This window comes from Xyrauchen texanus, chromosome 14 (genome assembly GCF_025860055.1).
Source record: "Xyrauchen texanus isolate HMW12.3.18 chromosome 14, RBS_HiC_50CHRs, whole genome shotgun sequence".
Classification (NCBI taxonomy): domain Eukaryota; kingdom Metazoa; phylum Chordata; class Actinopteri; order Cypriniformes; family Catostomidae; genus Xyrauchen; species Xyrauchen texanus.
The window spans coordinates 8,716,573-8,734,005 of NC_068289.1; the positions used below are offsets into that span (position 1 = coordinate 8,716,573).

The 17,433-nt window shown below is 36.0% G+C and overlaps 1 protein-coding gene across 1 annotated transcript; it reads right to left on the bottom strand.

Annotated features, from left to right (window-relative positions):
* Positions 1-1,450: 1,450 nt before the first annotated feature.
* Positions 1,451-12,048, bottom strand: LOC127655036 (transformer-2 protein homolog beta-like). The gene is made up of 8 exons (XM_052142627.1): positions 11,916-12,048; positions 10,417-10,562; positions 5,883-6,030; positions 5,576-5,764; positions 4,500-4,615; positions 4,024-4,134; positions 2,662-2,735; positions 1,451-1,763 (listed from the first exon to the last, which is right to left on the bottom strand). The coding sequence occupies exons 1-8, from the start codon at positions 11,946-11,948 to the stop codon at positions 1,753-1,755; spliced, it is 828 nt and encodes a 275-aa protein (XP_051998587.1). The 5' UTR covers positions 11,949-12,048; the 3' UTR covers positions 1,451-1,752.
* Between the last annotated feature and the right edge of the window lie 5,385 nt (positions 12,049-17,433).

Genomic DNA, 17,433 nt, shown 5'->3' on the forward strand with positions numbered 1-17,433 from the left:
ATTATGCTTGATTTAATCTTAAATCTACATTTAACAAATAACTGTGTTATTTATATAAATGTAGAAAAACTGTGAATTTTTGTATTATTATTTCTTAAGTACCGACTGCGAAAAGAATGGGAAATGACTTTCTCTGGGAACGCCCACGTCAATGGAAAAGGAACGTGCAGTTGCCTATATAGAGAAACATTATGGATCTATAGTTTGGTGGGCAGACACGACAATGTATTATAAATATAATGCACCGATTCCACTTATATAGTCCGTGGTAGGTTTCTTTAAAGATTATTCTTTTAAGCAAAATATGAATATTTTCATCAAAATTATGTTTTCATTATTAATCTTTAATGTAGCATCACGTGTCTTTACTTAAGACTATTTTATTGCAAAATGATTATACCTCAGTTCAATGATTCCATTTGGCAACATTTACTTCTTCAGTGTCTAACTCACCTGTTATTTAGTTAATGGTCATTACAGATCAGCCACACATTTGAACGCACATCTAGCAGTGGCAAGTAAAATTAAAGTGCAGTTTTACTGTTATGTAGAAGATAATCTATAACTAAATCAGTTTTTATTTTAGGTCAGTTAAGGTGGGTTTGCTTGGAACTTTATGAATTCTATTCTGTTCATAGTGATAGTAAATTCAGACTATTTATATCCAACCAACAGGTAATTACATTAAAAGCAGAGAATACCCAAATTTATAACCCACACCTTGGCCAAATGAATGTAAAGAGATTTATTTCTGATGATTCCATTATTAACAAGATATTCTCTGAGATAACACAACTTCAATTGAAACATTTTCTTAAGCACCGATGTTCTAGTGTTGTGATTCAATAGACCCATTACGTTCACTTCATTTTAAGGCAAACGACTCGAGAGAATATTACATTTACATTCTACATTTATGCATTTGGCAGATGCTTTTATCCAGAGCGACTTACAGTGCACTTATTACAGGGACAATCCCCCCAGAGCAACCTGGATTTAAGTGCCTTGTTCAAGGACACAATGGTGGTGGCCGTGGGGATCGAACCAGAGACCTTCTGATTAACAGGTACCGGTATGTGCTTTAGCCACTATGCCACAACTATTACATGCATCACATAATCATTTGTTTGACCTTAACCCAGCAATGAGGCGGCCACAATCTTCTGATTCCATTAAGATTCAAAGACAACAGCTGGTATCCAATTACCCAAATTGGCAAAAGTAAATAAGCCTTTTAGTTCTTGAATTCTCAAATATACAAATTTTAGGCTATTTAAAGTATTTTTGAAAATATTGAGGACATTACATTGTAAAGGATAAATACAACTACATTTTTATCATCCGTGCATATATTCCAATTATTATTAGGATTTAGGTTACATTTTTAATCATACATATTGCAGAATTCATGTTTTGAATGATCCAAGCAGAAGCTCACACAAGGTTGGAGGTATAAAACAGTTTATTGCAAGACCACTGCTAAGCTTAAAATGTGTAAAAATATAATGAGATGTAAGGAGTCATAAACCATCACATTATAAAATAAACGCAAGAACTTCAGCATCACATCAAAAATAAAAAAAAACAGAGCAAAAATATTTTGCCAACTACTGAAATATTCAGACTGATCAAGGACACAAGAAAAAGAAAGGATCGAGTTGGAAGTAGATTCAATGTCCAGGCCACCAGAACTAAAAATCTATGTTGTCAATTTCATCATCACATCCAGGTAGGGTGAGAGGACTCAAATTTTCAGTAGTGACCTGTGAGAACAAATACATTTTTCACATTTTCACTTGCTTTATACGTGAAGGATATAAGGTTAAAACTTGAGTGTTTAAAGACAACCTGTATGTTTCTGTGGTACTTCAAGAGAGCAAAAATAAGATCTAGGTCTGCACCCTGAAAATGTCTCTAGAGGTCATTTATTGTTAAGCAGCAGGAGATTTAAAAACAAGCGTCAGCCAAAAGCCTTCCTAAGTGTGTCAATTTACATCTTGTTTGGTCTTCTTATAGATAACCTGTAAGTGTTTTCAGGTGTCCATTCTTGATGAGGTCTGTGTTGTACTTCATTTATGATGTTTCTTTATTTCTTTTGTATTATCTCCTTATTAATTCATACATCATTTTATATCGAGTTTTACTTATTTCTTTTCATTTTGATATTTTTTACTGTTTAAGCTTATGCTGTGTGCAATATTTTCTTCACAAGTAAGAGATAAAGAGTTGTCACCATTTCAAGGTCTTCAACGTCACGAGACCCTGTTGTGAAGCAGTAATTTTCCATTGTCTTTGCTTGGTAAAGACTGAGCATTGAGAAAGACGCAACTAAGTTTATTCAATAAATTCTGTTCATTTTAAACATAACTTTGTCTCCTGCCGTCTGCTATATTGTCCTGCTGCCTCTGTGTAGCTCTTGGGCTAGTAGGACAGTTAACGTAAGCTGTTGAGGTTGACTGGTTTTGGCTATCAGACAAAACTGATAATTGTGTTTCTTCTGGTGGAGAGAGAGGTCTAGTAAAGATACTGGATCTAACATGCGTAACCAGAGGATTCACAATACGTTTAGGTCAAACACTCTTGAACTAAAAAGCAAGGGGAAAAAATGCTTATGTAGACACTCAATTCAAGTGTTTTGGCGTCCTCGTGTGTAGTACTTACGTGGGGAGTAGGAGCGAGAGCGTGATCTTGACCTGTACTGACCTCGGCCATAGTAGGGAGAGGGGGACCTTCTCCTGTGAACATAAAAACAGTAATCAATGAAAACTAGGGATGCACCGATCCGATACATAGATTGGTATCGGCTCCGATAATTAAGCTTTTAGACAGATTGTGTATCAGTCCGACAAGCCCGATCCAAATCCAATACAGTGTGTTAGTCATGTTCATTCCTGTCAAGCTAAAAAAATAATGACATAAAAGAACCATAAAGATAAGTTCATATGGCTCGTGCATTTTATTCAAAGCCACTTGAAGACGTGCGATAGCTCTGTGAATCACAAAAGGCTGTTTAATAAGTAAATATATAAAAAGCATGCGCAGCTCCAGCGTGTCAGTGAATAGTGCTGCTCCGTTTACACACACTCATGGTTATTTTTAGCCTTTACACAGTGCACAATATTGGAGTGCTACTCACGAATAACATCTCAGATGTAGATGCTCAATAGTTCGGTTCACTTATAATATGCATTTAGAACGGCACCGGAGGTGCATTTTACCAGAATTTGAATAAGAGGCAAATTAAACTACTGTGAACTTGCCTACAAACAGACACTCACAGGACTTCATGGGGAGCTCAAAATGTCAATATAAAAGTGAGGGTTTAAAAGTTAAAAGGTGCACGATTGAGATATATTACTGTTATAATATATTATAATTTTTTACAAATGATAATACTCATGTTGAATGGGTTCCAAAAAATAACTGTGTGAATGAAAAGTGAGCTGATCTCTTACAACCAAATTGAACAAAAAATAAATCTGAATCCTTTAAAGTCCAGATACATGTTGAAAAAAATTTAAAAAAATAAATAAAGAAAAACTGCTTTTATGCTGATGACTTACACTGGAATAACTGGTAATTTTGCAGCTACATTATCCAGTATACTAGTTAATAATAAAGTGTTTCTTAATAAGCTATAAACTTATTTTGAAATAATATGTAGGTTTGTGGTTTTTTTACAAATTAAAGAGCACACCCAATTAGTTTCACACAATACATTTTAAGATATTCTGAACTGATTATGCAAAAAACAACACTGTATTGGTTAGATTTCCGATATCGGAAGAGAAAAAGTGGTATCAGTGCATCCCTAATGAAAAATGACCAGCATCCAAAACATTACAAACAAGTAACATTCAAAATGGTTCAGTATGATACAAATGTTTTCAATGCATACAGCCAACGGTATTGTATGCTTGTAGATAATCTTTTGCTGTATGCAATATACTATTATAGTAGGTAGTATACAGGACAACATGGACAATTATTGAACAGCATGATACCAAGCAGTTTTGTTCTTACTTGTATGACCTGTTGTAGTGGTCACGGTCTTCATAGCGATCATATCCCCCCCGGTCATAACCACGTTCACCGTAATCACGGCGTCTGCTGCTTACACTTGGGCCTCCACCACTGCGTCAGATAAATAAATTATTTGGCCAATTGTTTTATTAACTTTCAAAAAAATCAATGACATTGATCAAATCTGTATACCCAGAGTGTAGGATATCATTTGATATTCTAAACGATAGGATCACCCAAAGTACCCCCACTGATCACAATTAATTGGAAAATCTATATTTTTACCCATTCCTAATCCTTATTATCTGTATTTGAATCCATACATTTTGTTAGGTTCAACATTGCAAAATCCAAATCTTTTTGCATACCCCCTGGAACCTGCTTACGTACCCCCAATTGGTATCACTGACTTACATGGCGTAATGGCTGTTAGGAATCAGAATCAGTCTTGGATTCAGAAATGAAATAAGACTCACTATGTTGGTTGGCCCATATAAATTCCAGGAGTAGGAGTATGTGGTCTCTTTGTAATAGAGTAGTCCACTCTGATTCTGCGGCCATCTAGTTCCATACCATTTGCACGCTCTTTAGCCTAGAAATCAAAACAACAGAATAATTCATACCGACCACAACACACTCAACTATATTCCTTCTGCTTAAGGCCATTCATTTTAAGAATGTTTTTATTGCTGCCCATAAAGTCACTGAGAGGAAGGTACATTTTGTACTGTACTTCCTTAAAAAAATAAAATAATATTTGAATGCTACATAATACAACTTTACTACATTAACTCTTTCCCCGCCAGCGTTTTTAAAAAAAGTTGCCAGCCACCGCCAGGGTTTTTGACGATTTTCGCTAAACTTTAATGGCCCGCAGAATATTTTCTTCCATGAATATATGAAGATGCTATATATCAAAATAAAGATCTGAGCCTCTGCTTTTAGGCAAAAAAAAAAACGATTTTATTTTATCTTTATTTGTTCTTTTTTTATTGCCACTTGAACAGAGGTAGGTTTTGTCAAAAACAACATTTCGGACAAAAAGCTGAGAAAAAGGCATTTTTATCAAACAAGTGCTTTAGTATTAGTATGGTGTTCCACTTCACGTTTGAGATGATCGCAGTCTGTTTCTTTGATCAAAGAGTTGCGTACTCTTTCAAAACATGCGCGCGGGTCTTCCTTACTGTATACCACCTAAAACACGGATACCCGGAAAATTCCGTGTTTGGCGGGGAAGCGTTTTTTCATAAAACCTGGAAAATTCCGTGTTTGGCGGGGAAAGAGTTAATGAACCACAATGTGGTCAATTTTGCAGCATACTAGTACATTCAAAACACAAAAATATACTAACTCAACATTTTGAATTGAAGCAATTTAATAAAACCTTTAATCTAAATTGTCTCAATTAGCAATTTCAGCATTACATACACAATATGTAGAACAGAATTTAACCGTTTCTTGAAAACAGCCCTTTGCTCTTGATAAAACCAACCAATAGAACAGACGCCAGGTTGACAAATTGCTTTTGCTATTCGTCAAATGTAGCATTCACCTCCTTCGAATCTTCTCTGTTTTCAAAGTAGACAAAAGCAAACCCCCTGGAACGCCGAGAATGCTGGTCGTACACAATGGAAACATCACTCAAAGGGCCATACTTGGAAAAAACCTCTCTCAAGTCCCTCTCTGTGGTGTAAAGGCTCAGTCCAAAAACTCCCAGGCAGCAGTTTGGGTCTGGGTTTGCCTGAAGTTTAAAAAAATGACATTATTTACGAGACAGCAGTACAAAGCCAAAATGTACTGTGCAAATTATCACAAACAGCAAGTTAAGCAACGTTTATGGATATGACTCTTGTTCTCACCCGGTCACCAACATGACGTCTGCGGTTTGACATAGGAGAGTGACGGTATTCACTGCTGTCGGAGCGACTGCGTGAACGTCTCCGGCGGGAATGGGAGCACGAGGGGGAACGAGTGTAGTGTCTGCGGGAACTCCGATGAGAACGAGATCTGCATAAAGACGAATCAAATTGATAAACATGAACGAGAAGGTTCAACAGTAATAATACAAACATTCAGTCCATCAAGCTGCGAACTAGGGATGCACAGATATGAAACATTTTGGCCGATACCGAAAAAAACTATTGGACTAAACTTATTTTGCCTCTTACCTTATTTCGTCATCAGATCACGGTTTTGCTCAGAAATTGTGTTTTAAAAATTATCAAAGATGTAAAAAAACATATTGTTCTGAAAATAAATAATTTCTATTTAACATGGATTGGATCGGTTGAACCCATGACAGGCCAAACTTTTAAAGAGCCACAATGAAAGATAAAAGATACTTTTTTTATTATTAACAAAATATAGATGCATAATAATTGATGTGAAAAATTATTTTGTACTTCAAAATCTGAACTGCAAAAATGTTTTAGAAGTTCAAAACAGAACTCAGAACTAACATTTTCCATATTTGTACTGTATATTACAGAACAGCACAAATTAATATTATACGCGTCCACAGAGATGTCAACCACATCATGGAAAACTAAATGCCTTTGTAAAGTTCTATTGCGGTATAATAGATAATGCTAAACACATTGCTAGAGGGCGCCGCTTGCTAACACAATACTGAATGAATCGCTCAATGCAGTCTATTTTTAAGCTTTCAAGTTTTAGTAATCGTGCAATTTCAATCTTAACTCTATCAATCATGCAGCTCTATTGGATATCATACCAATTTCGAAGGAGTCAAAGTTTCAAATTGTTTGGATGGTTTTACCTCATGTATAGGCAAGTACTGCTTTTAGAACTGTCACATTTGTAACAACGGATTTTCCTCAATGTGAGATCATGAATGATTAAGAATTAAACATTACCTGTTCTTAGGAGTGCCAACCCTTCTACATTACGTGGATATAATTATTTCTGTATTGTGCATTTGAATTCACAGAGTTGTTACAAAGTGTGATAATTATAAACTGAACTGGCCGATAGATATCAGTGACCGATACATCGGTGCATCCCTACTACAAAACTGAAAAGCAGGCGCACACACACAGAACGTATGCCCACAGAATTGGAACACCCATAATTCAGTAAGATATAGACATAATTTATTTAATATTATGGTAACTTTGATAATGCTTTTTGGTTACCCATAAGGATGTAGTACTCTCAATCTGTATAAAACATTTCACCGTTCACCTTTAAATCCATTCCACAGAGTTTCCCAGAAAATCGGCATAGAAAATATCAGTCTGCAGATTCCATTTTGGCATACTGCTAAAACTGTTCATGCCACATTAGACAGACAAGAATTTCCAGCTTCAATTTCATTATGTATAGAGTTTCTATTAACATATGTCAAATGATCAACTGCAGAGTGCTTAAAATTGCAGTCCTGGGTGGGGGACATTTATTTTAATTTTTTTATTTGGCACTAAACATTGTTTCTAATTTCAACCATAAAGGAACAGGTATGACTTTCATTCGGCCCAGTCAATGTACTGTGAATTCCAGTTGTAGAGGAGCCAGAGGGCATTCATTTAAACCGTTTTGAATTAAATGCAATTTTGGACTTCTTATAATCAAAAGCAACACAACTGCTTTCCTATCTCTAGAAACTTTAGCAAACAAAGCTATTAACAAATGCGCTGGTTTCTGAATTTAAATATATTCTTCATCTTATTCACGTTGAAGGATTAGGGCTATTTTACACCTGCTGATAGACAACAATACTAGAGTTCACCCAATGTTTTTTTATTTTAAATGTCCAATGCTGATATCAATAGAGCATGGTAACTGATGGGCTAATTTAATTGTGATATATCACAACTTCATATAATAAAAAATGACAAATAAATGGTTTAAAAAAATTATTAACTTAGATTTAACACTATATTTGCTTCAACTTTCATAAAAAAAACAATAATAGTAATACAAAAATCTTTAAAAAAAAATGAGTTTCTCCTGGTTTGTTTAGTATTCCCATTTTAGAAGTTGTTTACACAAAGAAATTGCCATATATTAGAAAGGAGGAAATAGGCTACAGTTGTGCAAATTGCTCTATCACTCTTGTGCGGATCCAGCCTGGTTTAAGTGGCAATGACTGACAGTAATGCAACACTCATGAGTCAGTGTCACAATTTTGATCTAGGCTATTATAAAACATGCTTAAGAGAAAGATGAACAAGTGCTCCACAGAAAGAAAACTGATGAGCAAGTTTTGTGAGGTTTGGAAAATAATGCTATTTAAACGATATCTGCAAATTTGCAGATATAAGGTTTATTGATATTTGAATTTTTATCATTAAACAAAGACAGTTAACAGTTACGGGAAGCTGATGAAAAGAGAGAGAGAGAGAGAAAACTAAACACTTTAACATCATGACCTCTTTTGCATCTGTCTCGATATGCTAGACCATTTAAATGAGACTGTTGCACACCAGTCCATTATAGAGCGGTTCAGCTTGTAGTCCAAAAACCCGGTAGAGATTTTTGTATATCATTTTGAAACCAGTTTTGTTCTACAACATAAATTACACACTTTCATCACTCAAATGTGAATTTCGAAGCCACATACTATTACATAATTTTTTTTAAAACACAAGGCGGCTTCAAAATTCACATTTGGAGGTATGAAAATGTGTAATTTATGTTGTAGAACAAAACATCCACGTATCATCAGGTAATATTTACCACAGACCTTATTTAACTCAAAGTAAAAGAAAATCCCGAGGGAACCCATGGCGAATTAAGACTTCCAGGTTCGCCTACATATTAACGTCGCAGCTGAACAGCTCTATAGAGCACAACAGTCTGGTTCCGGAAGTTAAAATAGCATTCATTTATCCTATAGAGAAATTGATTTTAATGATAACTTATAAAACTTTAAACACAGACCTACCGTGAGCAACGAGGTTGTTCATCAATGGTATACGCTTCTGCTGAAGCCATTTGTCTATGTATCATAAGTTCACCGTTTAAGAATCGTGTTTGGTTGCGGAATTCATGGTAAACAACTACATTACCCATGGTACCGCAGAGAAAAATCCACCAATCAGAGAACCTCAGCAAATGAAACCTGCTAAACGTGCCTAAGAGCGACCGCACACTTCCATGGCGCACTGTGAATAACATAATTGAGCTGGTCTCCCTTCACCCTTAAACTACTTATTTATTTATTTTGGAATATTTTGAAATAAACTTAAATTACATTGTCTCTATACTTATAATCAACAACCTGATATCAATAGTTTTACATATACCCGGCATTTTTTATTCAATAATTCATTCGCAATGCTTCAAGGGATTGTTGTTTGTGCCCTCAGGAAAGAGGGTAAGTACACAGCCTTGTACCTTTGTCTTTATGCACGATTTTCAATCCTTTTTTTGCCTCAAAAAAGAAAGGTTTGTGATGGTGAATCTCCTCGGAGCTGGTTGGTTTGGTTCATGGCTCACAACTCTTTTATGAAAGGTCTATGGAATAAACAAATAGGGAAAATACTTCCGGAACCCAGGTGAATGAAAAAGTGGTCGGGCACTGTTGCGCTCTATTGTGGTTACATGATGGCACGTAACAACAAATTGAACAATGATTTGTAATTTACATGAGTCAGACGCCTTTGTGCCAAGTAGGCATTCTCTAAAAACACCAAATATAGGCCGATTTATCGGATGTCAATCTATTGGTTAACCCAGAGTTTCTCAAATTGAGGGGTGCACCATCCGTGTTTCACGGATGAAAAAGGAAATACTGATTTTGAACAACGAGGGTGAGTAAAAGATGGTAGAAAGGTCAATTTTTATTACAATATTAGTATCATTAATCAGGTGCAAATTATTTTCCACAGGACTTGACTGCTACTGAAAGCACGTAGACGGCACTGTCACTTTTCAGTGGTGGCTAGGATGCGACAATCAGTCATTTATTATTACTGGATGAGGATTTTAAAAAGCTTTATAGAGACTGCTGAAGCTTATTTCCATTCATAGGTATGAATCCTTACAATTATCAGTTTTTATTTAAAAAGAAATAGCTTAAGAGTAAACTAGTCTCCAGTGAGATTCAAAACTTTCTGGTAGTTAAATGTGGATGAATGGAGGATTTGGTTTTCTGAGCGGACAAGCACCCCCTGGAGTGTAAGTGTAATTTTTCATTCAGTTTTCATTGTATTTTGAAATAAAACCTTTTTTGACGAATGAAGATGAAAGAACATTTAAAGAAAGTAAAATCTGTTAAAAGCATTTTTTCCCCCAGTAAAAACTAAATTTAGATTAGATTATTTGGAGGGGGTGAAGTTTTTCTTGTTTCAAAGGGTGGTGTGACCCAAAAAAAAAATTAAGAACCACTCTGTTAACCTCTTAAAACACCTCAAGAAATAATGTACTCACCTTGTCTTGGACCTGGAGCGAGAACGGGACTTGGAGCGAGTATGGTGGGAACCCTCTTTTGACGGAGCAGGTGAATGATCTGGGGAGCGACTGGCTGACTTACAAGATCTTCTAGGACTTGCACTCCTAGAGGCCGTACGGGATTCCTAAACCAACCACATCTGAATCAAGTTAGAGCCAAGGAACAGTGTTGTGTTGGCTATGTGTTATATAATAATAATTGTATATCATTTTGAAACCAAACTACAACTAGGATAATAAAGTAGGATAAATCCAGTGATGATGGCCTTTTTCAAGTGCAAAGCAATTAGGCCTTTGAAGGACTTACAATTAAAAAATGCATCATATGAAATCAAATAGCTAGGTATAAATCACTGGGTCTTATGTTACAGGGCAAAAGTAACTATTGCAATACAAATGGACAACAGAAGATTTTGCATGCACGCATGGGACAAACATACTAAGAGTTACTTAGCGCTGTGATCTTATTCCAGATAACTTCTGATCTTAACTTCATTACACATCTTTTCTTCTTTCTTCAGTTTCAATTTCATTTATGACTTCATTCCTCTTCCCCAAACTTCTCTAGCCCATAACTGCTATATGGGAACTTCTTTTGCTTCGCAATATTAGCATGCACTGAAAATACAGCTTCAAATTATTCTCATTAATAACTTGACATTTGACTTCGTCCAGATTTCTCTTCTTCCAACCTTAACCTTAAAAAAAAGAAAAGGGTGAAGAATGTGTAAACACTGGACATCACAACCAAGAATCCTATTATTTGATTAGTGTGGGAACAACATTATTGATTAATCAACAAATGTAATAATGCAAGCTTTAAAGAACTTTTGCATGCATCCTGATCCATAGTTAAATGCCATGATAATTAAATTACAGCAGAAATACATTTAAAAACATAGGCCTTACATCTTTGCATTTTTAACATTTTCAAGGAAGGAGCAAAAACAGAATTATCCTGACATGCCTTATAAATATATTAACTAAAAGTGCACCTAATTATTTTTAACTTAATTAGCATTAAGGCTCAGGATGACCTTACCTTACTTATTAGCATATATTATAACTCATTTAAATTCTATTAAATTAAACGTGCAAGGCAAACATAACACTTAGAAACATCTGTAAAACACTGCATTATTACTTCCTAAAGAAAAGCAAAATCTAGGCAAATAAAAGGTGAAGATCTTCATGATATGAGAGCATGTTGTATGTCTACTAGGACTGTAGCTGGCTAACTTGTATATTGGATATTGGATTTCGACACAAAACTGTTACTTGGTTCCATCTTTGTTGTTTTTTTATGTTAAAAAAAAATACATTCAAACATCTCTTCGTTACATGTATGCATTAATCGTCAAATAAAGAATGAATGAAGTCTCTCTCATTCCCTGTTTGCTAGCATACAACATGGAGGCCGTTTCTAGAAGAAATATGCGAGGAAGCGTTGAAAACAAGACAGCACAAACACTACATACCCGCTTGGAGAAATCTTTCTCATCGTCACTCATTGTTGCTAAGTTTTAATTCAACTGCAATGGCACAACTGTAAGAGAAATAAAAGATAACACAACGCAGATCGGACGTCTGCAAATGAACGCCTTTGGTTATAGAAGCTTTATTTAGAAACTAGCATTTCCACTCCTCATCGGGCTATCACGCAAACACAGTTCAACATCACACCTGCAGGAGGGCGACAAAATTACTATTTCTTGGGTGAAATGCTTAAATTGTTTTTACGTTTGGGATAGAAGTTCATTATTGACTTCAAGTGTTAATTAAGCTCTATATAATTATGTAATATATGTTATGATTTTTTTAATTACATATAGTTAATATATTTTGCACCGCAAACTAAAATTCAAGTTTAAAAAAAAGATCCCACAGCCAATCGGATAATCCGGATTTCATCACGTGGCGGGTGAGAGAAAATGCATTGCAGGGTGGTTGTGCTTCTTTCGGAAAGATTCTATAGCACGGAGTAAGACCAGAGCTGATTGGTCTATAAAGAATGGCGGTTATCTGTGTAAGTGACGGTCGTTGTTGATGGCTACACTACATCGAAAATATGAATGGAAAATATTGTAGAACTGTTCGGCAATCCTATTGGAAAATAATTGAATAATATATTACTTTTGTTGTGTTTAGTAATTGAACCTATAATGTGTGTAAGCACAACTAATAGTAGGCTACATTAATCATTTTGCTTATTTATATTGTTTTATTGTTGTACACAACAGCAAAACATGAGACCTAACAGGGAATGTTCCAGCAACTTTGGCTAACGTTATTTTAAGGTTCGGAACAAGTGTTGTAAATAAAACATTAATGGAAAATCCTTATACTGTTCTTAACCTTAAAGGTGCAATATGTAACAATTTCCATGTAATAGTTACCTTTTTTTTTTTTTGCCAATGTGTGAACTGCTTGTAATGTAACTTAAAAAATGAGCGCTTCCCAGGTTGCCTAAAACCTGTCGACTGATTTTCATCCAGAGGGAGCGGGTCGGTTTTGCTAGGAATGTCCAAAGGATGTGACGTATGTTCACTCCAGAGAGCCTTGCCTCATGCTCCAGTGTTGCCAACTATTTTCAATGGAAAGTAGCTAAAGCCTGCTCGAAAAGTAGCTAAATGTCGCCAGATGACGTCATGCGTCATTAGCATATTAATGACGTCATCGCGTCGTATTTGCATTCTGCCTAATTTGTCGGTGCTGTAGCCTACTTCAGTTTATAATAACGGTTATCTCCCCTAAACCGTGCTCATACTGTTTTTATATAAGTATATAGCCGAATGGCCAGTAAAACGGTTCTAAATTACATATTTTCTGTTAGACAACGGAACGGAACTTAGCTAACGTTACATGTTTATGAGTTTGAAGAAGGTTTATTGTTGTGTTTGGATAAGTAAAATGTATAGAGTCTGTAAATATACGATCTGAAGTCGGAGAGTTCAGAAACCGAACCGGAATGAACTAAAACTCTGATTAGTAGTGAATATAAGCACATGCCAAGAAAAAACGGTCAAATTAAATGTTTTGAATTAAAACAAAGAAGGCAGCTGCTATGTGATCACTGATTGGTTCCTGCTAACACAGCGTGCACATGCGCAGCTCATTCATGTCTATGTCTGCTGGCGTGCAGTCAACGGAATGTGCTGCTCCTCTCAGCCGCTCATTGAACAGAGCAGACGCAGCGGGGAAGTAAGACCTCACGCTTGCAGTACTGGCGATATTTGGAATTTGGAAAGTTGCTAAGGTTTGTCCAAAAAGTCGCTAGATTTTTCGCTAGTCGCTTTTTAAAAAAAATGTCGCTAAAGGGGTCTGAAAAGTCGCTAAAAATAGTGACAAAGTCGCTAAGTTGGCAACAATGGCTCAGACAGTAGCCTCTCTTCCGCTATTCAACAGCGACAACAAACTGCAACCCTAAGTAACGTTATCTCAGAGATGGAATCCAGCAAACGTCCAGCTCCCAACACAACACCGACTCTTACACAAACTTTAAGTAAAAAAACTAAAACATTTATCTACTGAATACAGCGTGAACATGATTGTGGTCGAGTGAAAATTAGACTGAACATCGGCAGGGCATTTAATTCTTGGAGGGACCTTCGTTCGGTTTTGGGGATCAAAACAGACCCTGAATTGACATTCTTCTTATAGGACAGGTAAGCTTAGATAACTGCAAAGCATGTGAAATAAAGTGCCATAAGGATTGATCTGTGTAATTATTGTTAACTTGATCTTGCCTGCTAACGCTGATGAATTGCAGGCTACCTAGCTTCATAACTTTCAAATAATTTCAACGATCTTCTCTTTATACTAAAAGTCAGGTATACAGGATACATTTAAGCAAATACACTGGTTTCTTGATCATACTTCAACATATGACATACAAAACATACAATAGTGCAACATAAAATTGCAGTGCAACTGTCTGGTATAGTTCGGTAGTATGTAGCTGTATGTTTCAGTGTACTATGTTAGCTGATAAGTAGTTTTAGTTTAGTCTCAAAATTTGTAGTAAAACAATCATAACTGTGTAATTATATTTATGCTACCTTATCTGTCAGCATGATGCCATTGACGTCATTGGTTTGGTCCCTAAGGAGTGTGTGAACAAGCACGAGCAACATGTAGCTGGCTGCTGTTCACTTAATGGCCACAGGTGTCATTAATAACAAGGGTTTCTGATTTTTACATTTTTTAAATAGAAAATTGGACTATTCTATTTTATTTTATTTATCTATTTTAGCATGCCTTTCTTCTTAAGATTTATAAGTTTTCTTTATTAATATAATTTATTTTATATTAATAAATTGTATTGTAAACAATAAATTAAATTAGTTAGTTTTTAGAGTAGCATGTTTCATTGTCATAAAGTATAAATTGTTAGTGCTAAAAATATTGCTGTATAATTTAACGGAAAGACACTGAAAGTCTTCATCCACAATAATGACAAGATTATTGCATGACAATTCTGCAATATTTTACAGTAACAAGGTTGAGAAAGCCACTACCCCATGGTGCTCCAGACCAATCTTAACCTACAATAAGAATACATGATAGATGAATGTAACCAAAATAACTTTAATAAAGAATGGCAGGAGCAAATGCAAAAATGTAGGAATCTGCCATGTCCCCCTCAATGTCTAACGTGGTTACATCCTAGACTGTATCTATGCTTTGGATAAGGCATCTGCTAAATGGTAGCTAAAGAACTTTGTTCTTTGGTGTGGGTTCTGGACAGTGGGGAAAAAAGGAAATATATTGTCAGATGATATTTAAACATTAAAAAAATGTCTGAAGAACAGTAGGCTACATTACGAGCACATACAGTTTATGAAACCACATTAATTTAGGTTATTTAACTAAGCAGAACTAAGCTTAGTTAGGTTTTTTTGCTCAAATTGTGCAAACCTACGGACTCCATTTCAATTTCATCCCAGGCATATTTTCCCTGTGATCCATTCAAGTGTGCCATACTACAGACATCCCAGTAGATAGCACCAAAGATACAAAATGGCAGAGTTGTTTAATTAAATTCAAAGAGCAACTGAAGTATATTAAAGTGATAGTTCACCCAAAAATTACAATTCTGTCATCATTTGCTCACCTTCATGCCATCCCAGATGTGTATGACTTTCTTTCTTCTGCTGAACATAAACAAAAATTTTTGTTAGAATATTTCAGCTCTGTTGGTCCTCACAATGCAACTGAATGGTACCAAAAATGTGAAGCTCTAAAAGAATATAAAGGCAGCATAAAAGTAATCCATAAGACTCCAGTGATTAAATCCAGAGGCAATATGATAAGTGTGGGCGAGAAACAGATCAATTTTTACTATCCACCTTTTTCCTACATCCTGTGATGCTTCATGAGAAATATGGGCGTTACTTCCATTGTCAAGTAAACATAGCTGTTGTTGCGGCATACGTACGTCCATTCATTCTTTCGTTGTGGTGTTGGGATTTTGAGGAGAGCGTGTGTGATTTCATGAGGACATACATCAGTCACAATATCAGTGTGCTACTGAAAGATAATAAACTGCAAAAAAGTAATAAAGACAAAGAAAGCGCGAACAAAACTGGCGTGCTCTTTCTCACACATGCAGTTGAGATTTATTCTAAGCACAAACACAACATTTCGAGCAGAATTATCGGTGTTAGTTCAGCTTCAGATGTGTGTGCTTGTCATCTTGTCACCCTGTATGTTCAAATCAGACAGCCACACTGAGGAAGAGCTGTAAAGTTCTCATACTTGGGTATGTAATTGCTTTTTCATGTTTTCCGATCAGACGGTTATTTCCTTTTAAATACGCACGTAAGATTAAACATTTGCTCGGTGGGTGATTGACTGGTGAGAGGAGGTGCTTTGCTGCTGTCCGTGACACATCAGGACACCGTTTTAAACCTCAAATGCGATGTGGTTTTTGACTACCTCTGTATGTGTTTTTTTTTTTTTTTTATCAAATCACAAAACAATTTGCACCCTGTTTACAGCTATATTTAGCGCTGACCTTTGCGATCGGATCATCCGAAACGCATCTTATTACTAGCTGTAAACAGGATCTTAAAATGACTGCAGCCAGAGCTAGGCAATGCTGTAGAACAACTTCCAGCGGAAGTCCCACCCACGTTTGTTTCCCCAGTAAGACCCCCAGGAAAAAGGTGCCCCGCATCTGAATATCCATACTTCCCTACTATATTGTATGCCAAAAACAGTATGCCAGTGGAGTAGTATGTCAGATCCATAGTATTCATAAGACAGTAAGCGAGAAATACACGGATGACCTACTACTTCCTGCAGGAATCCGAAGTGTGGATCGGTTGAACACTTTCCTATCCCACAATGCATTGGGAACTGAGGAGACATCACGTTCAAACGCTGGATTTAAAACAAATGGCAGAGAACTGCGGGGCAGAAGGCTGTTTTCAACAGTAAATGCTGTATACACAAAGAACGTTGCTCATTGTCTTGCTGCTTGTTTAACCGAACTTGAGTGGATTATTTTCACAGTTGTTGTTGTCACATTATATATTCTGGTCACTGGAACATGCATACGTTCCCGGATGTTAGTATGTCCGAATTCTATTCATACTGCCTCTCGCATACCTTAAGAGCATACTGTTTTACGGACCGAGAAGTGCGTTTTTTTCATCAAATACAGTAAATACTGTGATAGTACACAGTTTCGGACCAAGGGGTATAAATCACATTCTTTCACATTCTTCTTCTTCTTTTGTTTTTGCCGAGTCTTTGTGCATATAGCCACCTACTGGGAAGGGAGAAGAATTTATAGTAAGAAAGGACTTAAAAATTCATTTGTGGGTGAACAATCCCTTTAAGTGGAACAGGTTCTGTCATCTTTTTAAAAAATGCTTGCCATTCTAGATAAAAAAATATTCTAGAGAGTAACCTTTAACACAGAATTAGTCAACTAGATGGTCTGTGGAAAGTGTTGTTTTAGCAGACAGTAGCCAAATACATGAATAGACA